We start from the raw sequence: 22,826 nt of genomic DNA on the forward strand, positions 1-22,826 counted from the left end.
TGCTCGGGGTGGCATCTGGGGCCCCGGGCACACCCCTCAGGCAATGCATCTGCACCGCACGGAGACAGAATCTGAGTGAGAGGCATGGCTGCGGCCTGGGCTCCTCCCAGCTGCACTGCTTTGTCAAAGTTCTGTGGGTTTTTTCTGTTCTTTGTTTCCCCTCCTTTCTTCCTTCCTTTCTTTCTTCCTTTCTTCCTTTCTTCCTTTCTTCCTTTCTTTCTTCCTTTCTTTCTTTCCTTCCTTCCTTCCTTCCTTTCTTTCCTTCCTTCCTTTCTTCTTTCTTTCTTTCTTTCTTTCTTTCTTTCTTTCTTTCCTTCTTTCTTTCTTCCTTTTAAAAAATATATTTTATTGATTTTTATAGAGAGAAAGGGAGAGGGATAGAGAATTAGAAACATTGATGAGAGAGAAACATCGATCAGCTGCCTCTTGCACACCCCCTACTGGGGATGTGCCCGCAACCAAGGCACATGCCCTTGACAGGAATCGAACCCGGGACCCTTCAGTCCGCAGGCTGATGCTCTATCCACTGAGCCAAACTGGTCAGGTCTCTCTCTCTCTCTGTCTCTCCCTCCCTCTCTCTCTCTCTCTCTCTCTCTCTCTCTCTCTCTCTCTCTCTCTCTCTCTCTCTCTCTCTCTCTCTCCTTCTCCTTTGTAATCCTCAGTCTTTTCATCTGTTAAACTGGAATAACGACACCTCTAAGAGTTTCGGGGCAGGTGAAGGGATATTTTATTTGACGTGCTCAACACTCAAAAGACGCCGCTTCCCTTTTCATTCTCGTCTTGAAAAAAAAAAGAAAAAAAAAAGGTCTGTTTCTCCACCAGGGGATCTGCGCTTTGCTCTTTCGCTGTCTCCTGTCTCCACGGCATTGAGGGGCCACGCATGTCAACCCGCACATGGCTCAGAGCAATGTACCAGGAGATCAGAAACGCAGAGTTTCACCTGTCCCATCTGCAGAGCCCCTGTCCTACCCCCTCCTCACCCCCCCAGGTGTGGAGCAGATGCCTGCACCCTGGCTGTCAGGTCTGGCCTCCCTGCCTCCCAGCCTCGATCGCTCCCATGTGTCTCCCCGCTTTCCCTTTCAAGTCTGGAAGGAGCCCCTCATTTTCACCTGTGCCTCTTTGATTCCTGGCCGGAGAGAATACTTCAGACTATTCCCCGGGTCCTCCCCCAGCCCCAACTGCTCCGAGTCGCAGAGGGCCAGATTTCAGTCATCGGGAGGGGAGAACACGTTATTTTTTTTTTTTTGCAGCCTGTCTCGCTGGGGGCTGGGATCCAAGGCGGCAGCCCATGTGCTCAGCAGGCCAGGGGAGCCAGGATTTCAGCGGTGTCAACCATCTCCGCTCATCGCCCCCAAAAAAAGCAGTGTCTTGCTGGCTCATTAGCATACAGCCTCTTTGCTAACAAAGCAGGCTCCCTCCCATAGCGGCCAGTTCCAGAGCCAGCCTGGCTTCCTCAGCCAAAACCGGCTCAGCCGAGGGTGCTGCCCCCCTGGGTGCGCGGGGCGGGGGGGCTCTGAGGGAGTCGCCCTCCGGAGAAAGGGGACCCTCAGCCCTTTGTGTGTCTCCCCTCCTCTCAAATCACTGACACGCACACGCGTGGCCCCCGCGTTGTCTGGTTCACAGCGGTCACGCCCCCGATCGGTTCTGTGTCGCCCGGAGCTGCGGGCAGGGGTCCCCGCGGCGCCCTCCCCGCGGTCTGCCTGCCCCTCCGGGCGGGGGCGGCGGGCGGAGAGGAGAGGCACAAGCAGATGTGCTGCTAGATCTACAGGCTTCTGCCCGCCATATGGCGTCTTCGGCAAAGATGGTCGAGCGTCTGGATCCGCACGGAGCCGGGACGGGAGCCATGTGTCGGGCGGGGAGGCAGTTGCTGGAGCGCCTCGCGGTGCGGGCGGCGGGAGGCCGCGCGGTGGACGCGGGGGGCCTGCGGGGGAGGCCCCGATGGGCCCGGGGGCTGGCGGGCAGGCCCTGCTCCCATCCGGGGTATCCTGCATCCTTCTGCCAGGGGCCTCCAGGCTCTGAAACCGGACTCCGAGATTGTCTCCTTACAGGGGCTCTCCTGGCCTGCCTGGTCCCTCCGTCCCCTCCCCCCTGATCTGGTGATTAACGGGACCTCTCTCTGATCTGGTGATTAACAACTCCCCCCTCCGGCCTCTGCAGGGAGCCTGCCCAGCTCCCCGGGTGTGTGTGCATCTGTATATGTGCGTGCATGTGTGTATGTGTGTGTGCATGTGTGTGCATGTGTGTGTGCGTGTGCATGTGCGTGTGTGTGCATGTGTGCGTGTGTATACATTGTGTGTGCGTGCGCGCGTGTGTATACATTGTGTATGTGTGTGCATGTGCATGTGTGTGTATGTGCATGCGTGTGTGCATGTGTATAGGTGTGTGCATGTGTATAGGTGTGTGCGTGTGCATGTGTGTATGTGTGTGCATGTGTGCATGTGTGCGTGTGTATGCATTTTGTATGTGTGTGCGTGTGCGTGTGCCTGTGTGTGTGTGTGCCCTCCCACCAGAGTTTTCAGAAACCGCAGGAGATGAAAATCTTTTCGTCCTCCGTGAGTCCACTGGGAGTTGGATGTGGCCCCAGGTGTGGCCGTTGCTATCTGGGCCTGGGGGTGGCATTAAAGTAAGGTGACCAGATCGTCCAGGTGTTGGCGGGACAGTCCCGATTTCTAACCATTTTTCCCGCGTGCCGAGGCGTTTTAAAACAAAGTCCTGATTTTGGGAAAGATTGGAAACATTGGAAAGATTCTTTCCAAAAATTGGGACTTTTTTTTTAAATGCTGTGGGACGCGGGGGAAATTGTTAGAAATCAGGGCTGTCCCGCCAACACCTGGAGGATCTGGTCACCTTACACTAAAGTCAAGGTCACCAAGCCCATAGCGGGGTCTCTGGACGCTGAGGTCACATGTGCCACTCACGCAGTGACCCCCCAAGAAATGTAAGCGTGAGAATGGAGACGTGTGCTGGCAGCTCAGGCCCAGCGGGACCCCCCGGCGAGAACCGGTCTTTCCGGTCTGTTCTCTTTGGACATTGAAGTTCTCTGGACGTTTCGGCTCCGTCTCAGGGAGACGGACCTCACTTCCTGTCACTGCAGGCCTATGGCCATGCACTGCTAGAAAAGTGAGGTCAGCCTGCTCCACGGGACAGCACTAACCCTGAGGCCCCACGTGGATCACAACCCGTGGGCGATGGCCAGTGAGTGACACCAGCAGCTGATTGTGTCAGAGAACCGGTCCGTTCGCCTGACCGAATCACGCAACCCGTGTGAGCGCCGGGGTCGTGCGGGTCAGTGGTCAGTGCAGGCTGGGCTGCACACCCGGGGCGGGGCACAGCCACACCCCAGGGGGGTTTCCCTCGCCATCTCCTTCCCACAGGCAGCGAGCCCCCCTGCACAGGCCCCAGGAGACGGGAATCCCCCAAGAAAGCATCAGGGTGACCGCGATGAGGTGTGGTCCCTATAGGAACAGGACGATGCTGTGTCCCGGAGCAAGAAAAACATCTCCCAGCTTATTTTGCAGGGTGACAAGGCTCCCCGACAAAGAGAAAGAAGCGAGAGCGAGCTCGGGTGTGGTCAGGTGGGGACAGAGGGCGCAGCTTCTAGAAATCGGAAGGCCCCCCAGCCGTCAGCGTTTTCCCGAGCCAATGGCCGAGGCGCACGCCTGTCACCGCCTGAGGCGAGGTCACCTGCGAGTCATCTGGAGATAGTCTTCAACTCGTTTCTTAGGGCAGTGTTTCCCAACCTTCTCTCATGATGAGAATCACCTGGTGGAGTTGTTAAAACACAGATTCCTGAATCCCAACTAAGAAGTGCTAAACTAGAATTTTTGGGAACATATAGGTAAAATTGCATACCTAACTTAGTGCTCTGTATATAACATCTGTCTTAGAGCACTAGTTAAGTATACAATTTTACCTATATGTTCCCAAAAATTCTAGTTTAGCACTTCTTAGTTGGGATTTAGGAATCTGTGTTTTAACAACTCCACCAGGTGATTCTCATCATGAGAGAAGGTTGGGAAACACTGTCTTAGGGAACTATTTCCTGCCGGGACAGCGGTGTCACCCAGCAATTTCAAACCAACCGCTATATTTCAGTTATTCAGAGATAGAGTCTTCTTTTCCCTCATTTTTTCTTTGTTTGTTCCGGAGCTGGTTTCATTGCGAGCGCATGGTGGGGCTATTCTTCCTTTGTCTTCTGAGTTTAGGGTAAAGGGTGACTATCGATCGTTATCGATCCGTTGGAAGATATTACCACTGTGGTCCCTGGTCCCTGCCCCGTGCCCGCGGCCCCGAAGCCGTCTGCCCCAGAATCTCTCCAAACAATGCAATTAAACGGCGACAGATTTCCTGACATGCTTAATTAGGACAGCCACCGAGAAATGTAGATGAACAGAAGTTACTGTTTTCATCAACATATTTCCTCCTTCTCTCCCGCCTCCGTCACCTCCCCCCGCCCCCGCCCGCTCCGCTCCGAGTGTCTGATGTCAGCGCCGTCCACATGCACATCCTGCCCAGGCGCCGGAGAACAAAGTCAAAGTCTCTTCTCATTCCGCCCGCGGTCCCGCTGGGGGTCTCTTTCTCTGAAGGACGGGGCTCAGGGCGGGCAGATTGTGCGGGAGGAATCGCAGGCGTTAATACTGATTATTCCGTGCACGAAACTTCACGCGTGTCTGGGAGCGGGGATGTGGAGGAGAGCCGGGGAGAGTGAGCGGAGACAAAGCATCGGACGGGGGTTTGGAAGGGACACGGGTGGGGATGGGCGGGGGGCGGGGGGGGGGGGCTGGCCTGGGAACAGCTGTGTCCAAGGCAGTTTTGTTGCTGGCTTCACCCCGTGGCCAGATGAGTTTCTATGGAACAAGCACAAAAAGCGTTTTTGCATTGCCAAAACCGGTGTGGCTCAGTGGATAGAGCGTCTGTCTTCGGTCTGAAGGGTCCTGGGTTCGATTCCGGTCAAGGGCATGGACCTTGGTTGCGGGCACATCCCCGGTGGGGGGTGTGCGAGAGGCAGCTGGTTGATATTTCTCTCTCATCAATGTTTCTAGCTCTCTATCCCTCTCTCCTCTGTAAAAAATCAATAAAGTATATATTAAAAAAAAACCACGTTTTTGCATAAATGCTAAAGGCATGCTTTAAAATCAAGTGCCTGCTGCGTGTTGAAGTTATTCATTACATGTTCTTACGAGTTAATACCCTGTTTCCCCAAAAATAAGACAGTGTCTTATATTAATTTTTGCTCCCAAAGATGCGCTAGGTCTTATTTTCAGGGGAGGTCTTATTTTTCCATGAAGAAGAATACGGTACACATTTATTGTTAAATGAAAATAAAGGAAATTTATTACCTGCATACAGTACGGTAGTAAGGTAGTTGTCAACACAAACCAGACAAACTGTGAATCCTACAGTATCAAGAATTTACTCGTTTATTCAGTGACAATCATGTCATCATCTTCTGGAACATCATCCTAACAATCCAATTCCTGAATTTCCTGGTGAATTTCTTGTGACTCCATTTCTTTCAGAATCAGTGGACCAAATCTCTCATGTTTAGCCTAGGGGGGCCTTATTTTCGGGGGGATGCCTTATATTTCACTCAGAAGGAAACCTGTAAGTAGGTCTTATTTTCGGAGGATGTCTTATTTTCGGGGAAACACGGTACCTTTTTAAAGTATGATACTTTGTAAAACACCGTGTAATATGAATCAAGAATTCTCGTGATTCGTCCGCAATGTGTTATGAAACCTTTCCCCCTCATCAGACACTGAAAAGAAGCATTTGAACAGATGTCGTTATTCAATAGAAAAACTCTTTGCTCATCTGGATTGGGAACTGCGTTTTGAAGTTACTCATTACATGTTCTGATGAGCTCATAGCTTTTCATTTATTTATTTATTAATATATTTTATTGATATTTTTACAGAGAGGAGGAAGGGAGAGAGATTGAGAGCTAGAAACGTTGATGAGAGAGAAACATCGACCAGCTGCCTCTTGCACACCCACTACTGGGGATGTGCCCGCAACCAATGTACATGCCCTTGACCGGAATCGAACCTGGGACCTTTCAGTCCGCAGGCCGACGCTCTACCCACTGAGCCACACCGGTTTCGGCAGCTCATAGCTCTTTAAAGCGCGGCCACGAGCCTCAGAACAGGGAGCACCAGGATTCTGGTGGTCCGTCCGCGACGTGTTGCAATGCCTACGGCACTCCGAGCCCCGTTTTCCAGGGCACATTCTGGGATTGATCGGGAAGATCGGTTGAGTGATTGGACGGGAATGGGGGCAGATACAAAGCAATGCCATCCCCGGCACCACCGAATTTTCCTTTCTCTGAGTTCTGAAGCTCTCAGCCAGGCTTGATGAAGTCACATGCGCTGAATCGCTCACACAGAAGTGAAGACGGTGGCGCTATTTCTCCGGCCTCCCCACTAGCCAAGATTCCCCCGGTTTAATTAGGAAGCGAGTCCTCCGTGATCGCCAACAAACAGTGACTCACAGTTTGTGTACAAATAAGCAATGGAAAGGTAAGAAAAGCAAACACAGCTGAAACCGGTTTGGCTCAGCGGACAGAGCGTCGGCCTGTGGACTGAAGGGATCCAGGTTGGATTCCGGTCAAGGGCATGTACCTTGGTTGTGGGCACATCCTCAGTAGGGGTGTGCAAGAGGTGGCTGATCAATGATCCTATCTCATCAATGTTTCTAACTCTGTCCCTCTCTCTTCCTCTCTGTAAAAAATTAATAAAAATATATATTAAAAGAAAAGAAAAGAAAAGAAAAGGAAAGGAAAAGAAAAGAAAAGAAAACACAACCACGAGGCACCTCTCTGCAGGAGGAAGCCAAACTCTTCCTGCCTGCTCCTCGGGGTGGGGGTGGGGAATGGGGGGGTGAGCTCGGGGTTCATGGAGCTCCCACAGGCCCCTGCCCTCCCCTGCCACCCGCTTAATCCTCTCCTTCTGCCCCAGGCCAGAGGCGCCCCACCCCCCGCGGGGCCCCAGCCAGATGCTCTGCCCGGTCCATGCGGGCCCCTCCCTCGTGGGCCGCCCCCCAGCACAGCAGGAGCCCTCCCAGGGCAGCAGGACAAGGCTGGCCAAGCGTGGACCCCCCTCCCTCTGCCTCTCCCCACCCGGAGGTTAGGACCAGCAGGGACCTAAGCGGGCACTGGGCAGGTCTCTCCTAGTGCGACCCAGGCCAGGGGCCTGTTCCCCACTGGGGGGGGAGGGGGAGGAGCAGGGGCCAGGGCGTGGGGGCGCGGGGAGCTCAGTGCCCGCCCTGTACGGGGTGGACCTCCCGGAGGTCTGGCTCTGCTCGGTGGGCTCTTTGGACCAGCTGAGCATGCACTGCAGGTCCCAGCTCCGGGAGTTCACAGACTCTGAGACAAAGCCCTCCATGGCAGGCAGCCTGGAGGGGCCACTACCCGCTGGTTGGCTCCTGGTTGTTGGTTTTTCTAGGATGAGGTTTTAAGGGGCCCTCCCTCCCCTGCGTGCCGGTCAGGGGCTGGGACAGCTCAGTGACCTGCCCATCGGCTGACCTGCTGCCTAAACGCGTGAGGAGATATAGGAAGAGGAAGAAAATAAAGATAAAAATTATGAACAACAAATACGTAACTATCAACAAGTGAAACTAAAAACCAAGGGAGTTAAAAAACCTGATGAACAATATTAACTGGTGAATATAATAGAATCAGAGGTATGGAAGGGGAGTGAACTGACGATTCTCAGGGAAAAGGGGAGTGGGGGAGTGCGGGAAGAGACTGAACATAAACTGCACCTATGGATGAGGACAATGAGGGGTGGGGAAAGGGCAGAGGGTGGGGTGGGAACCTGGTGGAGGGGAGCAATGGAGGGGGGGGGGGAAGAGGAACATTTGTAATAATATGAACAATAAAGATTTATTTAAAATTAAAAAAAAGGGGGGGTGAGGAGAGAGGCTCTGAGCAGGCACATACCCCAGCGCCTCCAGCCCCGCAGCCCGCAGCCCGGGGTAACTGCCAGGGGTTGGTTCCCACCGCCCAGCCCTGCCTCTGCCATGTGCCACCCCACCCTCCGGGCTGGCACAGAGGAGAGCTGTGGGCGGGGTAGTGTGTCCGGGCATTTTCTCCTCCTCTGGGCAGGGGGCTCCCATCGGGCACTGCGGCCTGTGCTGTGAGGGACCCTCAGGGCTGAGCCCGCTGCCAGTCCCACCCACAGCCAGGCCGCCGCCCCCCGGAAGGCCTCCGGGCTTCTCCTCTGCCCTCCTGCAGGGAGGCCTCCTATAGAAAGGGTGGCTTTTGCCGAAACCGGTGTGGTTCAGTGGATAGAGAGTCAGCCTATGGACTGAAAGGTTCCAGGTTCGATTCTGGTCAAGGGCATGTACCTTGGTTGCGGGCACATGCCCAGTAGGGGGTGTACAAGAGGCAGCTGATCGATGATTCTCTCTTATCGATGTTTCTAGCTCTCTATCCCTCTCCCTTCCTCTCTGTGGAAAATCAATAAAATATATATATATTTTTTTTTAAAAAAAAGAAAGAAAGAAAGGAAGGAAGGAAGGAAGGAAGGAAGGAAGGAAGGAAGGAAGGAAAGAAGGAAGGAAGGAAGGGTGGCTTTCTGCTCTGCGGGGAGCACGGACCCCCTTGTCTGTCCAGACAGAGAACCACTGAGCTTCCCGGCCACCCTGGGACGGTGCCCGCCGGGCTGCCCCCTCTGCCCGGCCTCCAGGCGGCCTGGCCGGTGCGGACACGGCTGGGTCTGCCGGGAGCACCCACAGGTGACCGCTGACAGAGCCGGGCTGGGCTTTCTCATCCCAAAGCCATCGCGCTGTCTGTTCTCTGTCACCCTCCTCCAGGCCCGGGGTGCCCTGGGCCGCAGGGGGCACCCCGTCTGCTTTGTTGCTTCCACAGAAGAGAGGAGGGAGGTCTGGAAGCCTCTGCCCCATGGCGGCACGGAGCCCGCAGGATGGGCCTGCCCTGCGGCCGGAGCCGCTAGGAGCCAGTGGAACCCCCACTTCTGGCCGGGAGGGTGCCATCCTGCTGCCCCCACCGCCGCCGCGGGGGACCCCCTTTTACCGGATGACTCATCGCTCTGAGCAGGACCCCTGTGGCCGCCGGTTTCATTTCTGAGTCCCTCTGCTCTGCTCGGCGCCATCGGCCTCCTCCGGTTACCGTGGCAACGGGCAGATGGGGTTCTTTGACAGGGTCAGCGGGAGGCTGCCTGGGAGCCGGGGGAGGGGGCTCCGGGAGAAGCTGGGGGCGCCCACAGTGCCCACAGGAGCGGCTCTCAGACTTGCCTTAGAACCTGGTTAACGGGGTGCCAGTGTGCGTGCGGGAATCCGCTACCCGCTCTGGGCCCGGCTCGCTCTTACCCGGTGGCACCCCTGTGGCCGTTTGGCCCCCCACGATGGTCGAGCAGGAAGGGGAGCCTCGCCACCTCCAGGGCCACGCCCCCGGGTTTTATTTTATTAATTTATTTTATTTTTATTTTTAAAATATATTTTGTTGATTTTTCTTTTTCTTTTTTTTTTTTTTAAATATATTTTATTGATTTTTTACAGAGAGGAAGGGAGATAGAGAGCTAGAAACGTCGATGACAGAGAAACATCGACCAGCTGTCTCTTGTACACCCCCTACCGGGGATGTGCCCACAACCAAGGTACATGCCCTTGACCGGAATCCAACCTGGGACCCTTCAGTCCGCAGACTGACGCTCTACCACTGAGCCAAACCGGTTTCGGCTATTTTATTGATTTTTTTCACAGAGAGGAAGAGAGAGGGATAGAGAGCTAGAAACGTCGATGACAGAGAAACATCGACCAGCTGTCTCTTGTACACCCCCTACCGGGGATGTGCCCACAACCAAGGTACATGCCCTTGACCGGAATCCAACCTGGGACCCTTCAGTCCGCAGACTGACGCTCTACCACTGAGCCAAACCGGTTTCGGCTATTTTATTGATTTTTTTCACAGAGAGGAAGAGAGAGGGATAGAGAGTTAGAAACATCGATGAGAGAGAATCATTGATCAGCTGCCTCCTACATACCCCCCACTGGGGATGTGCCTGCAACCAAGGTACATGCCCTTGACCGGAATCGAACCCAGGACCCTCCAGTCCACAGGCCGACGCTCTATCCACTGAACCACACCGGTTTCGGCCCCCCCGGGTGTGGACCCTGAGAGCAGCGGGAGGCCGCAGAGGGACAGGCTGGGCCTGGAGACACCTCGCCTCACACACAGGGCGTTCCCACACTTCCCGCCTTCTCTGAAGACCGGGTGGCTCTCATCGAAATGAAGCCATCTTCTCCCCGGGAAGGGGGCTCCATAGGGGTGACAGCTCAGGGCAGGAGAGCTGTTCTGGAGGGAGAAGAGGGACAGTGTCAGGTCAGCGGACAGAGCGGGAACTCAGGAGGTCAGAGGCAGGTGTTCTATCAACGTCAGCCACTCGAGTGGATAATAGATTGGTTACATGGCAGTGTCTTTCTTTTATTTTTTATTTATTTTCTTTTATTTTTTAATTAAGTAATTATCTGTGTACATATCTTACCATTGCCCCCTCCTCCCATACATGCCCTCCCTCCCCAGAGTTTTGCGTCCATTGGTTATGCTTATATGCATGCATACAAGTCCTTTAGTTGATCTCTTATCTCTCCCAGATCTCCCTCCCCTCCCCGCTGTAATCTGACAGTCTGCTTGTTGCTTTACTGTCTCTGTATCTATCTTTTGGTTCATCAGTATATAGTGTTCTTTGTTATCCATAAATGAGTGAGGTCATGTGGTGTTTCTCTTTCATTGACTGGCTTATTTCACTCAGCATGATGTTCTCCAATTCCATCCAGGTTGCTGCCAATGATAAGAATTCCTTCTTTTTTATGGCAGCATAGTATTCCATTGTGTAGATGTACCATAGTTTTCTGATCCAATCATCTGCTGACGGGCACCTAGGCTCATGGCAGCGTCTTCATCACCAGGAAATAGACACAGATATCTAGGCGGAAAGCCAATGGTTATGCGACTTACTCTCAAATGGGTCAGAAAAGAAATACGAATGCGTGCCTCTGTAAGCACATACATGGGGAGGGAGGGAGATGGCTCGCCAGATAGATGGATAGAGAGAACGAATGATACATCTGTGAGGGTTGCTGAAGGGGCAAAGAATCATAAATCTATTGTCACATCTGCGAGCGGAAGGGCTGAGGCCAAAATGGCCCAGGGGGCGGGCAGGGCAGGGGGAGCGGGAGCTGGGGGTGTCTGTGGAGGTCACCGGACAGGTGCAGGTGGGGCCAGGTGTAGGCGGCTCTCTGGCAGCTGAAGGCTGTTTGTTGGTCCCGAGACCGATAATGAGAATCCCAGGGCGATGGCCGGGAGCGGCTGTGCTCTCCCAGACTCTGCTTTGGCTTTAAGAAAGCTGGTTCCAGGTCCCTGAGGCCAAGGCCACGGGGCCCCTAGGTCCTTCAGAGTCTGTGATTCTCAGCACGTCCCCGCCGATCTGCCCCTGCTGCTTTGTGTGCCCGGCTCCTTTTCCCGGTGCCCAGCCCGCCCAGGGTGCCAGGAGCTCAGCCTGGGCCAGGCCGCGCTTGCCCTTTAAGATAACCAGGTGGCCACGCAGGTGAATCCCACGTGCAGGAGGTGAGCTCTGGCTCATTTCCGCTCCCCCTGAAGCTCTGTGTTCAGCAGTCGGTCTGTGGCAGAGCCTCAGACCCGGTCAGAGGCTCCAGGCCCTGCCTCGGGGCCCAGGTGCTGCCCCCGAGGGCGCGGGGGCCTGGGGAGCCCCCAGCCCTGGGCCCCCCACGCCCACGCCGGTCCTGGAGCTCCGGCCCCCGTGTCTGCATCCTCCCGTGTCCGCGTCCCCGGCCACGCCAGCCTGCAGGCCAGGTGAGTATGGATTCCACCCCCAGGAGTCCTCACTCTGGTCAGTACCAGCCTGGGAACCGAGACTCTGAGTGTTCAGAAGCTTTTGTAGCAATTAATGCAAACAGCATTGTTATTGGCCTTGCCTGTAACTCCTAGCAGTGGTCGGCAAACTCATCAGTCCACAGAGCCAAATACCAACAGGACAACGATGGGAGAGCCACAGTTTTTACACTTAAACTCCTTCTAACGCCACTTCTTCAACATAGACTCGCCCAGGCTGTGGTGTTTTGTGGAAGAGCCACCCTCAAGGGGCCAAAGAGCCGCATGTGGCTCGAGAGCCGTGGTTGGCCAGGAGTCGTGTCTCTTTAAAAAGGACCTTGAAATGCTGCAGACAGACTGGGTTTGGAGTCAGGAGGTGCGAGTCCTAGTTCTAGGTTTGCAAGCAAAGGCTGTGTGACTCTGGGCAAGTCCCTTGTAGTCTCTGGGCCCAGGTTCACCGTCACCGACGGGTGAATGGCCTCCGAGGGGCCTCTTGGCTCTCACACGGCTTGATCCTTTGAAGGGAAGAGCAGGGGTCTCTCCCCAACCCTGCCCCCGTCAGGCCCCTCCTGTTCTCCCGCAGGCAGCCAGGGCTGGTTGGAAATTGGAGAAGGAGAATTAAAGGGGCAGCACAGGAACATCAGTTCTCTTCTTTGGAAATGTAAATCCTCGCCCAGCCCCAATAGCTCAGTTGGCTGAGTGTTGTCCCATGCCCCATACCCCCAAAGGTTGCTAGTTCAATTCCAGGTCAGGGCACACACCTGGGTTTGATCCTCAGTCCAGGAGCATTAGAAAGGTAATTAGTTTCTCTCTCTCTCTCTCTCTCTCTCTCTCTCTCTCTCTCTCTCTCTCTCTCTCTCTCTCTCTCTCTGAAAAAACAACTGGGAGACCTAAGCAGATCATTAGCCAAAGAAATAAATCTTAAAACAGAGCCAAAACTGGTTTGGCTCAGTGGATAGAGTGTCGGCCTGTGGACTGAAAGGTCCCGGGTTTGATTCCGGTCAATGGCATGTACCTTGGTTGCGGGCACATTCCCAGTAGGGGCTGTGCAAGAGGCAGCTGGTTATGTTTCTCTCTCATTGATGTTTCTAGCTCTCTATCCCTCTCCCTTCCTCTCTGTAAACAATCAATACAATATATTAAAATATATTAATATATTAAAATATTTTTTTAAAAGGACTGTACATTCTCCCTGAATTGTATGATGTTTAGAGTGAAGGATCTATTGAAATCATGACCGAACAGGGTGGATTGGGTGAAGGAAATGCAACCGGCCAACCAGCCATTGTAGCCGCCTCCTTCTCTAAGCCAGGCTGACGGGCTGGACTGTGAGCCAGGGTCCGAGGCTCATGCCGCCTCCTCTTCCTCCTCCTCCTCCTCTTCCTCTTTCTTCTTCTAATATATATTTTATTGATTTTTTAGAGAGGAAGAGAGAGGGATAGTTAGAAACATCAATGAGAGAGAAACATCCATCAGCAGCCTCTTGCACACCCCCTACTGGGGATGTGCCTGCAACCAAGGTACATGCCCTTGACCGGAATCGAACCTGGGACCTTTCAGTCTGCAGACCGACGCTCTATCCACTGAGCCAAACCGGTTTCGGCGCTCATGCCTTCTTCCTGCTGGTTCTGTGGGACCCCCTGAGCCAGGTGGGGTTCTGTAAGACACAGCAGCCTCTCTTGGAATCAATGCGTCTTGTTCGCCAACACCAATTACTGGGAGCGGCAATTAGAGTAATTGGGTTTTCAGAAGGCCGCCTGGACGACTAAGGTGTGTGGTGGCAGAGAGCTAGCTGTCGGTGCTCGAAGGCAGGGACGGTGGCCATTCCTGTCAAGTCGGGGGACTGAAGTTTGCAGCTGACAGAGAGCCTAGTGCTCCTCCAGCCCGGAGCCTGGCAAGTGTGCTCTCTCCAGGGTCAGGTGACAGATATGTGAGCCCCGCGGCCAGATGGTCCCTGCCGCAGCCGCTCAGCTCCGCGGTGAAGTGCTGACGCCGTCATGGGTGACTCGAGCGAGCAGAGCTGTGTCTCAGGGACGTTTATGGAGGGAGACTGAGGGTTGAGTTTCTTAGCCCAGTGGACGGCAAACTCCTCAGTCCACAGAGCCAAATATCAACAGCACAACGATTGACATTTCTTTGGAGAGCCACATTTTTTATACTTAAACTTCTAACGCCACTTCTTCGACCTAGACTCGCCCAGGCCGTGGTGTTTTGTGGAAGAGCCACACTCAAGGGGCCAAAGAGCCGCATGTGGCTCGCGAGCCGCAGTTTGCCGACCACGGTCTTAGACCATTCATGTCCCAAATATTCTTTCATTTTCTTCAACCAGTGGAAAAAGGTAGAAACCATTCTCTCTCTCTCTCTCTCTCTCTCTCTCTCTCTCTCTCTCTCTCTCTCTCTCTCTCTCTCTCTTTTTTGGTAATTTATTTTATTTAATCCACACCAGTAGATATTTTTCCATTGATTTTTAAAAATATATATATTCTATTGATTTTTTTTACGGAGAGGAAGGGAGAGGGATAGAGAGAAACATTGATGAGAGAGAAACATCGACCAGCAGCCTCCTGCACACCCCCTAACGGGGATATGCCTGCAACCAAGGCACATGCCCTTGACCGGAATTGAACCTGGGACCTTTCAGTCTGCAGGCTGACTTTCTATGCACTGAGCTAACTGGTTAGGGCTCTATTTATTTATTTATTTATTTATTTATTTATTTATTTATTTATTTTGAGAGAGAGAGAGAGAGAGAGAGAGAGAATGGAAGAGAGAAAGACAGAAACATCAATGTGAGAGAAACACATCGATTGGTCACTTCCTTCTAGAGCTCCAACCAAGGTACACGCCCTTGACTGGAATCCAACCCGGGACGCTTTGGTCTGCCAGCCGATGCGCTATCCACTGAGCCAAACCGGCCAGAGGGTAAAAACCATTCTTAACTCGCAGACGGAACAGAAGCAGGCAGTGGGCCAGGCTGGGTGTGACCTGGGGTGTGACGTGTGCAGAGCCCGGGTCCAGCGCGTCCTCTCCTTGCACACGGGAGGGAACGGATTCGAGATGGTCACCAGGTGTCACCGGGACTTCGGAGTCCCTGGCGCGTTCTCATGTGGGCCCCGGGCTGTTGTGATGGTCACAGTTGGAGCCACACAAATCCTTCTTCCCCAGGAGGCCTCACCTGGGGGGTGTGGTTAGGGTTATGATTACAGAGACCCAGTGGCTCCTGAACTTGAGAGTTCATCAGAGTCACCCAGGGGCTCACTCAAGGCTCCGCCGCCGAGTTCCGGCGCCAGGATCTGGAGGCCTTCTTCTCTTGGTTTTAGAAACGAAACGGGCAACCGCCAAAGCTGGTTTGGCTCCGTGGATAGAGTGTCCGCCTGCGGACTGAAAGGTCCCGGGTTCGATTCCAGTCAAGGGCATGTACCTTGGTTGCGGGCACATCCCCAGTAGGGGGTGTGCAAGAGGCAGCTGATGGATGTTTCTCTCTCATCCATGTTTCTAGCTCTCTGTCTCTCTTCCTTCCTCTCTGTAATGAATCAATAAAAATATATTTAAAAATAAAGAGAGAGAGAGAGAGAGAGAGAGAGAGAGAGAGAGGGAGGGAGGGAGGGAGGAAGGAAGGAAGATAGAAAGAAAGAAAGGAAGGAAGGAAAGGAAGGAAGGAAGGAAGGAAGGAAGGAAGGAAGGAAGGAAGGAAGGAAGAAAGGAAGGAAGGGGAACCCTGGGTTGCGTGAGATCAAGCTTGTCACCCAAGGACCAGGGCGGCCTGTGGTGTGGTTGTGAGCTGGCTCCTGTTCCCACGCCCAGGCGCATGGGCCTGGCCTGGGAGCCGTTTATTTCAGAATCAGGTTTCAGTAGCAAACCTAAAGGTCATTTATATCCTCTGTTCTTTTGGGAGCAAGGTATGTATTGCATATCAAAGCATGCTTGCACTATAGATGCATTTACAGCGCTCCTGTTAGTGTACTACGTCCATAAGTGGTTTGCTCATTCTGACACGTGTATCTCGCGTGGTCTGAGGGCCAGGCACCCGCTAAGTGCTGGAGACAGACGGCTGAACCAGGGCCCATCTTTAAGAAACCCCTGGTTCCGCCAGGACTGGTCTGGCTCAGTGGATAGAGCGTCGGTCTGTGGACTGAAAGGTCCCGGGTTCGATTCCGGTCCAGGGCATGTACGTTGGTTGCGGGCACATCCCCGGTAGGGGGTGTGCAAGAGGCAGTTGGTCAATGTTTCTCTCTCATCGATGTTTCTAGCTCTCTATCTCTCTCCCTTCCTCTCTGTAAAAAATCAATAAAATATATTTAAAAAAATAAATAAAAGAATGGGCCACGGAGAGGCTCGGAAGATACAGGGGCCAGATCTGCTGAGCCCGAAGCTGAGCGGAGTGGCTGGAGAAGGAGGAGACTCTGGGTCACAGGTGACCTGGGTGGTCCCCGCCATGTGAGAGGGACCAGGGGGGGGGGGTGCCACGTGGCTCGGTGAACCCCCCATTCCCGTTGCCTGCATTTGGGAAAATGACTCATTTCTCTGGGCCTGCTGGTAAAGATGCAGATGATGCTGCCGTTCAGTATTGTTAGGAGGCTTAAATCAGTTCATGAATGTAAAATGCTTACAACGCCGAAACCGGTTTGGCTCAGTGGGTAGAGCGTCGGCCTGCGGACTGAGAGGTCCCGGGTTCGATTCCGGTCAAGGGCATGTACCTTGGTTGCGGGCACATCCGCAGTAGGGGGTGTGCAGGAGGCAGCTGATGGATGACTCTCTCATCGATGTTTCTAACTCTCTATCTCTCTCCCTTCCTCTCTGTAAAAAATCAATAAAATATATTTTAAAAAATAAAATAAAATAAAATGCTTTCGACGACCCTTGCCCCAAGCAAGTGCTGGGTAAATGCTAGAGCATGCTCCTGGGAATAGCGCAGGGGTCGGCAAACTGTGGCTCTCGAGCCACAGGAGGCTCTTTGGCCCCTTGAGTGTGGCTCTTCCACAAAATACCACATACCCTTATTACATTAATAACAATGTACCTATCTCTATAGTTTAAAAATTTTTGTCTCCCCAAAGAAATTTCAATCGTCGTCCTGTTGATATCTGGTTCTGTGGACTCATGAGTTTGCCGACCACTGGAATAAGGGACTGAGTGCGTGTTTTACAGTCAACGTATCTGCACCTTTTCACTCCACACGTTGTTGGGAAAATGGCCTTCCCATCTGTAAGGAGCCTCGGCCGGGGCAGCTGGGCCTGAGCTCTGGGGGAACATGGCTCAGCACGGGGAGAGAGAGCCTTACTGTGGCCACCGTGACCACAGAGAGGCACTCCGGTCTGAAACCATCTCAGGACAAAAGGCATTTTACTACCACCCTCCCCAAAAACAGCCGTGTATATGCCAGCAGCAGACTGCAGGAAGCTCAACGTACGTCTGAGGGCCCTGGCCGGGCACCTCAGCGGGTTGGAGTGCCAGCCTGTTTGCCAAGGTGGTGAGTTCCCCGTAGCCGGGGTGCACAGCGGTGAGAGTGTTGGCCCCTTGGACGGCAGGGTCGCAGGTTCGATTCCAGTCGCGGGAATGTACCTGGGTTGCAGGCTCTCAATGCCCAGCCCCGGGCAGGGAGCCTGTGGGAGGCAGCCAATCCATGTGTCTCTCTCTCATCGATGTTTCTCTCCGTCTCCGCCCCTCCCTCCCCCTCCCTAAGGGCCAATGGAAAAATCCTCGAGTGAGGACTAACAACAACAACGACATATCTTTGGGTGAGGATGTACGTGTGTCTGTGTGTGTGTGTGTGTGTGTGTGTGTGTATACAAACCAGTGGCCCTGTGCACGAATCTGTGCATGAGTAGCTGGCTGCCCCACCCTCCTGCTGTTCAGCTGTTATGTGGAGGTGTCCCAGGCCAATTTGCATATCGCCCTATTCTAAGTATAGATAAGTACGTACCCTGTTTCCCCGAAAATAAGACAGTGTCTTCTATTAATTTTTGCTCCCAAAGATGCGCTAGGTCTTATTTTCAGGGGATGTCTTATTTTTCCATGAAGAAGAATACGGTACACATTGATTGTTAAATGAAAATAAAGGAAATTTATTGCCTGTATACGGTACGGTAGTACGGTAGTTGTCAACACAAACCAGACACACTGTGAATCCTACAGTATCAAGAATGTACTCGTTTATTCAATGACAATCATGTCATCATCTTCTGGAACATCATCATCACAATCCAATTCCTGAATTTCCTGGTGAATTTCTTGTGACTCCATTTCTTTCAGAATCAGTGGACCAAAGCTCTCATGTATAGCCTGGGGGGGGGGCTTATTTTCTGGAGGGATGCCTTATATTTCACTCAGAAGGAAACCTGTAAGTAGGTCTTATTTTCGGAGAATGTCTTATTTTCAGGGAAACACGGTATGTATATGTGTGTATACATATTTGTGTATATGTGTGTATACATATCCATATTAATGAGGACCCTGGCCGCCGCTGGGGCCCTGGGGGTGCACGTGTCTGGCCCGGAGACAGGTCCATGGGGAGTGGCCCCTGCAGTGCTGGTACCCGGCTAAGTGTTCACTTGGTGATGGCGCCTCATAACTTAGTACACACTGCATATATTTGGTATGTATCACATACAACACGAAAAAAATGTGAATATGTGTATTCACTGGCTTTCACAGTATTCATAGCAAACGAGTGTCTGCGGATAGGACCGGAGCTGGCTGTGTGCGCGGCGGCTTCTGTTTTGCATGAGCCGCTTTCCCAGCCCGCCCGGCTCCCAGAGTCGCCTGCTGCCACCCCACTTGCTCCGTCTCCTCTCGGGTTTTGCGCCTCTAAAACCGCGTTGGCTCTGATGGCACCTGCAGGGTGTGCGGGGCGATTGCGTTGGCCCAGCACGGAGGCCCGGCCCCGCACACACACCGGGGCCTTTCCCGGCATCCGCATCCCGAGCTTGAGAAGCACAGCTGGTTCCCATGGAGACCGCTGCCCTGCAGGCCGGTGGCTCCCGGGGAGCTGGGCCCCAGGATGGGCGCAGCTGCTCTGCTCCCCCAGACTCCCCGGTCCTGCCTGGGGGTGTGTGAGGCGGGGCCTGGGGACAGGGCCCTGTGGGCGGGCCGGTGCCCCAGCCTGGGGTGCAGGGGGCTCAGACGTGCCCTGCCCGGGGACTGGGCGGCAGGCACAGGTGCTTCCTGGGTGGGGGTGGCCTCAGCTCCCCTGGGCACCCCGGGGCCTCTGGGAAAAGGGGATACCTGCCTTCTGCAGGGATGAGAGGGAAGGGCCCCTGGGGATTGTGCTCGGAAACCCGATGATTCCTCCTCCTCCCAGGGTGTTGGGGGTGGGCGGGGCAGAGGGCCTTCCCACAGCCACAGCCAGGCTTCACCGGGAACATTCTGTGTCCGTCCAGGAGCAGGGGCAGGGGACGGGGAAGAGGGGCTGTGACTGTGCCCCGGACAGTGCTGTGGGCTCTGCCCCCCCCTCACCCCGGGAATGGGGGGCCCGGTCTGACTGCGGCCCAGGCTGGGGGTGAGGAGCCGCCGCAGACACAGGAAGGAGGGACTGAGCCGGCCCGTGGTCCTTTTATAAGACATATTTTTTTAACTTGTTTATTTTTTTTAATTAAATTATTATCTGTGTACATATCTTACCATTACCCCCCCTCCCATACATACCCTCCCTCCCCAGAGTTTTGCATCCATTGGTTATGCTTATATGCATGTATACACATCCTTCAGTTGATCTCTTATCTCCCCCAGATCTCCCTCCCCTCCCTGCTGTAATCTGACAGTCTGCTTGTTGCTTTACTGTCTCTGTATCTATCTTTTCATCAGTTTATAATGTTCCTTATTATCCATAAATGAGTGAGGTCATGTGGTGTTTCTCTTTCATTGACTGGCTTATTTCACTCAGCATGATGTTCTCCAATTCCATCCAGGTTGCTGCCAATGATAAGAATTCCTTCTTTTTTATGGCAGCGTCGTATTCCATTGTGTAGACGTACCATAGTTTTATGATCCACTCATCTACTATTGGTGAAAGTATGACATGTGTCCCCTTTTCCCCATTGACCTCTACCAGCCCCCTTGCCCCCGTCTGTGTCTGGGTTATGCGCAGATGCACACATGTCCTCTGTGCTCTCTCCCCGCCCCCTCCCTCTGAGGTTCCCGTCTGCTCCCTGCGTCCATGTCTCTGGGTGTGTTTGGCTCATCAGCTTACGGTGTCCGTTGGGTTGCACACAGGAGTGAGATCATGAGATGCTCGTCTTTCTCTGACGGGCTGGTTTGGCTCAGGGTCAGGCTCCTGTCCCCGCCCTCACTCTCCTCCCCCAGGGCTGGGGAGAGGAGGCCAGTGGGTGGGACCAGCCCAGGCCCGGACCCTGGGCCTGGGGCTGTGTGAGCATGCGCTGTGTCCATTCCTCGGGAGAGTGCGGGGAGGGGGGCTGACTGAGGGTCTGTGTCCTTCTTACTGAGGGCACCTGCCCGCCCCGAGGCCCGGCCCTTCCTGGGGTGAGCCCGACCAGAGCCTCAGGGTCTGGGGTGTGCTCACCGCCTGCTGCTCCTGCTCCGTGTTACAGGGGCGCAGTGGGGGCAGCGGGCTGTGCACGGGTGAGCCCGGGGGAGCCCAGCCTGCGGGTGCAGCAGTGACGTCCGTGTCCTTCACCCGCTGGGCTCTGAGCCGCGGAGGCCTCCTCCCCGGGAGACCGCTCCGATGATTGTCCAGTGACGCCAGGGCGTGTGTTTCCGTAGCAGCCCAGGTGGGCGCCCCTTCACTTCTGGACACGGGGGTGGGGTGTGGGGTGGGGAGGGGGCTGGATTCTGCTCAGAGCCCCCAGGAAGGCCCGGTGTCTGCAGAACAGGCTTTGGGGTCTTTGCCTCAGAGTCGGACACAGAGGCTAAGAGCTTGAAGTGGGTCCCGAGCTTTCAAAACCCTGTGTGTGCTCATGTGCATGTGCATGCATGTGTGCCTGTATGTGTGTGTGTGTGTGTGTGTGTGCGTTGAAAAGACACGCTAATGTCACGTGGGTGCTCCTGGCCGCTGTGGACTGTCAGAGGCGTGGGGGCAGCCAGGTCTTCAGAGTGGGGTGCTGGCTCCCTGTCCCATCAGAACCCCCGCCTCTGGCCCGGCTGCGCTGAGCCAGATAGGAAACGTGGGTGGAGAGGGGCACCTGGAGCGGGCGCCGGCGGCAGGGGACGGATTTAGGGTCTTTAAGACTCTGGTCAGCAAGGTGCTGTGTGAGGGACTGGGTGCTGAGCAGTGGGCACCCTGAGCCCATGTCCCCTCCTCGCCGCTGCCCAGAGGCTGGTGTCTGCCCTCGGGGAGGGCGGGGGGTGTCCAGCTGCCCGTGGAGGCAGGCCGGCCCTGGCCTTTCACCTCGGGTGTAAGGTGCCCGCTCTTCTGCTCATCCGCCCTCCCGCGTGCTCCTGTGCTGAGGCTGCTGGTGGCCTTTCACACGTGGGACCGTCCCCTCGGTGACCCCATGTCCTCCCAGGCCCCTCCGGCTGGGCCTCCCCCCTCAGCGCCCCTCAGACCCTCAGGCCGGGCCGACAGGGCTCAGGGCCGTGTCCGACTCACCGGTCTCTCTGTCTCTCCGTCTGTCCGTCCGTCCAGGCTGCAGCAGCTGGACCAGCACAGCCAGGCCACCGCCCAGCAACTGGTGCAGCTGCTGAGCAAGCAGAACGCGCTCCTGCAGGAGAGGCAGAGCCTGGCGGAGGAGGTGGAGCGGCTCAGAGGCCAGGTAACACGCACCCCGCGCTGGGGGGGTGTTCTGGGGGGAGGCTGAGAGCCCAGGGAATGCACACCCTGCACTGGGGGGGGGGGGGTGTTCGGGGGGGGCAGAGGGCTCAGAGATGCACACCCCGTGTTGGGGGGTGTTCTGGGGGCCGGGGGGGACACGGAGGGCTGAGAGCCCAGATAACGCACACCCCACGCTGGGGGGGTGTTCTGGGGGGGGACTGAGACCCCAGGGACACACACACCATGAGCTGGCGGGGGAAGGGGGTCCCTCAGGGCCCTGAGACCCCTGCTACCCTGCACACTCCTCCGTGTGTGTGTGTGTGTGTGTGTGTGTGTGTATGGGGGGGGTGTGTCTTCAGGATGGTCTGCACGTGGCTCTTTGTCTTGGTCCCGATTCACAGCTGCGTTTTATCAGTGATAACACTGATCCTGAAGGCTGTGCTGGCATATGGGGGACACAGGGACATGTGGGGGGCACAGGCCCTGCCTCTCTAGGGAGCTGAAGCTGTGCAGGAGCCTAGGCCCAGAATGCAGGAGCCACACCACATGCTGACTGTGGGTGTGTTTGATCCAGGCAGGCACCTCTGCCAGGGCTGCGGTGGGCGGGGCTGGGGCTGCGGGGGCGGGGCCGGGGCTGCGGGGGCGGGGCCGGGGAGTCAGCTGTGAAGGGCCCTGGAGGAGGTTAGTGCACAGCCGGACTGGGTGAGGAAACAGGGGAGGGGAGTCACTGTGAGTGGAATGCACAAATCTTGTCCTAAGTTACCTGACCATCGAGCTAAGATTTTGGGGGGATGCAGGGGTTATAAAAGCCCCTGTATAGCCTTTTTAAAATCCTCCCACAGGACATTTTCCCATTGATTTCTAGAGAGAGCAGGAGGGAGGGAGGGAGAGAGAAACATCCACATGAGAGGCACATCGGCTGGTTGCCTCCTGCGGGGCCCTGACCAGGGCCGGGGAACCAGCAATGGAGGTAGGTGCCCTTGACCGGGAATCGAACCCACGACCCCTCGGTCCTCAGGCCGCCGCTCCAGCCACGGAGCCAAAACAGCCAGGCAAAGCCATTTTTAAACAAACACAAGCTTTACTGAAGAATCAAAGATGCAGAAAAAGAATTGCTTGCTTCCTGTGTCCCCAACAGAGAAAAAGCGGAGGAGACAGTGGCACCATGCCCGACAGCACAGGGAGTGAGGTGTGGGTGGCAGGGGAGGCTGGCATGGTGACAGGTGTAACCCCCTTTGCCGTGCAGCGTGGAGTATCGGCTCCATTTTA

General features: G+C 54.9%; 1 protein-coding gene across 1 annotated transcript in view; it reads left to right on the forward strand.

Annotated features, from left to right (window-relative positions):
* SDCCAG8 (SHH signaling and ciliogenesis regulator SDCCAG8) overlaps window positions 1–22,826 on the forward strand; it is a 191,577-nt gene that overhangs the window by 151,174 nt on the left and 17,577 nt on the right. The window contains exon 17 of the mRNA XM_084868881.1: window positions 21,432–21,558. Coding sequence (XP_084725007.1) covers window positions 21,432–21,558 — 127 coding nt within the window. The remainder of the gene's footprint in view (window positions 1–21,431; window positions 21,559–22,826) is intronic.

The sequence above is a fragment of the Pipistrellus hanaki genome (genome assembly GCF_964339955.1).
Source record: "Pipistrellus hanaki genome assembly, chromosome: 20".
NCBI lineage: Eukaryota > Metazoa > Chordata > Mammalia > Chiroptera > Vespertilionidae > Pipistrellus > Pipistrellus hanaki.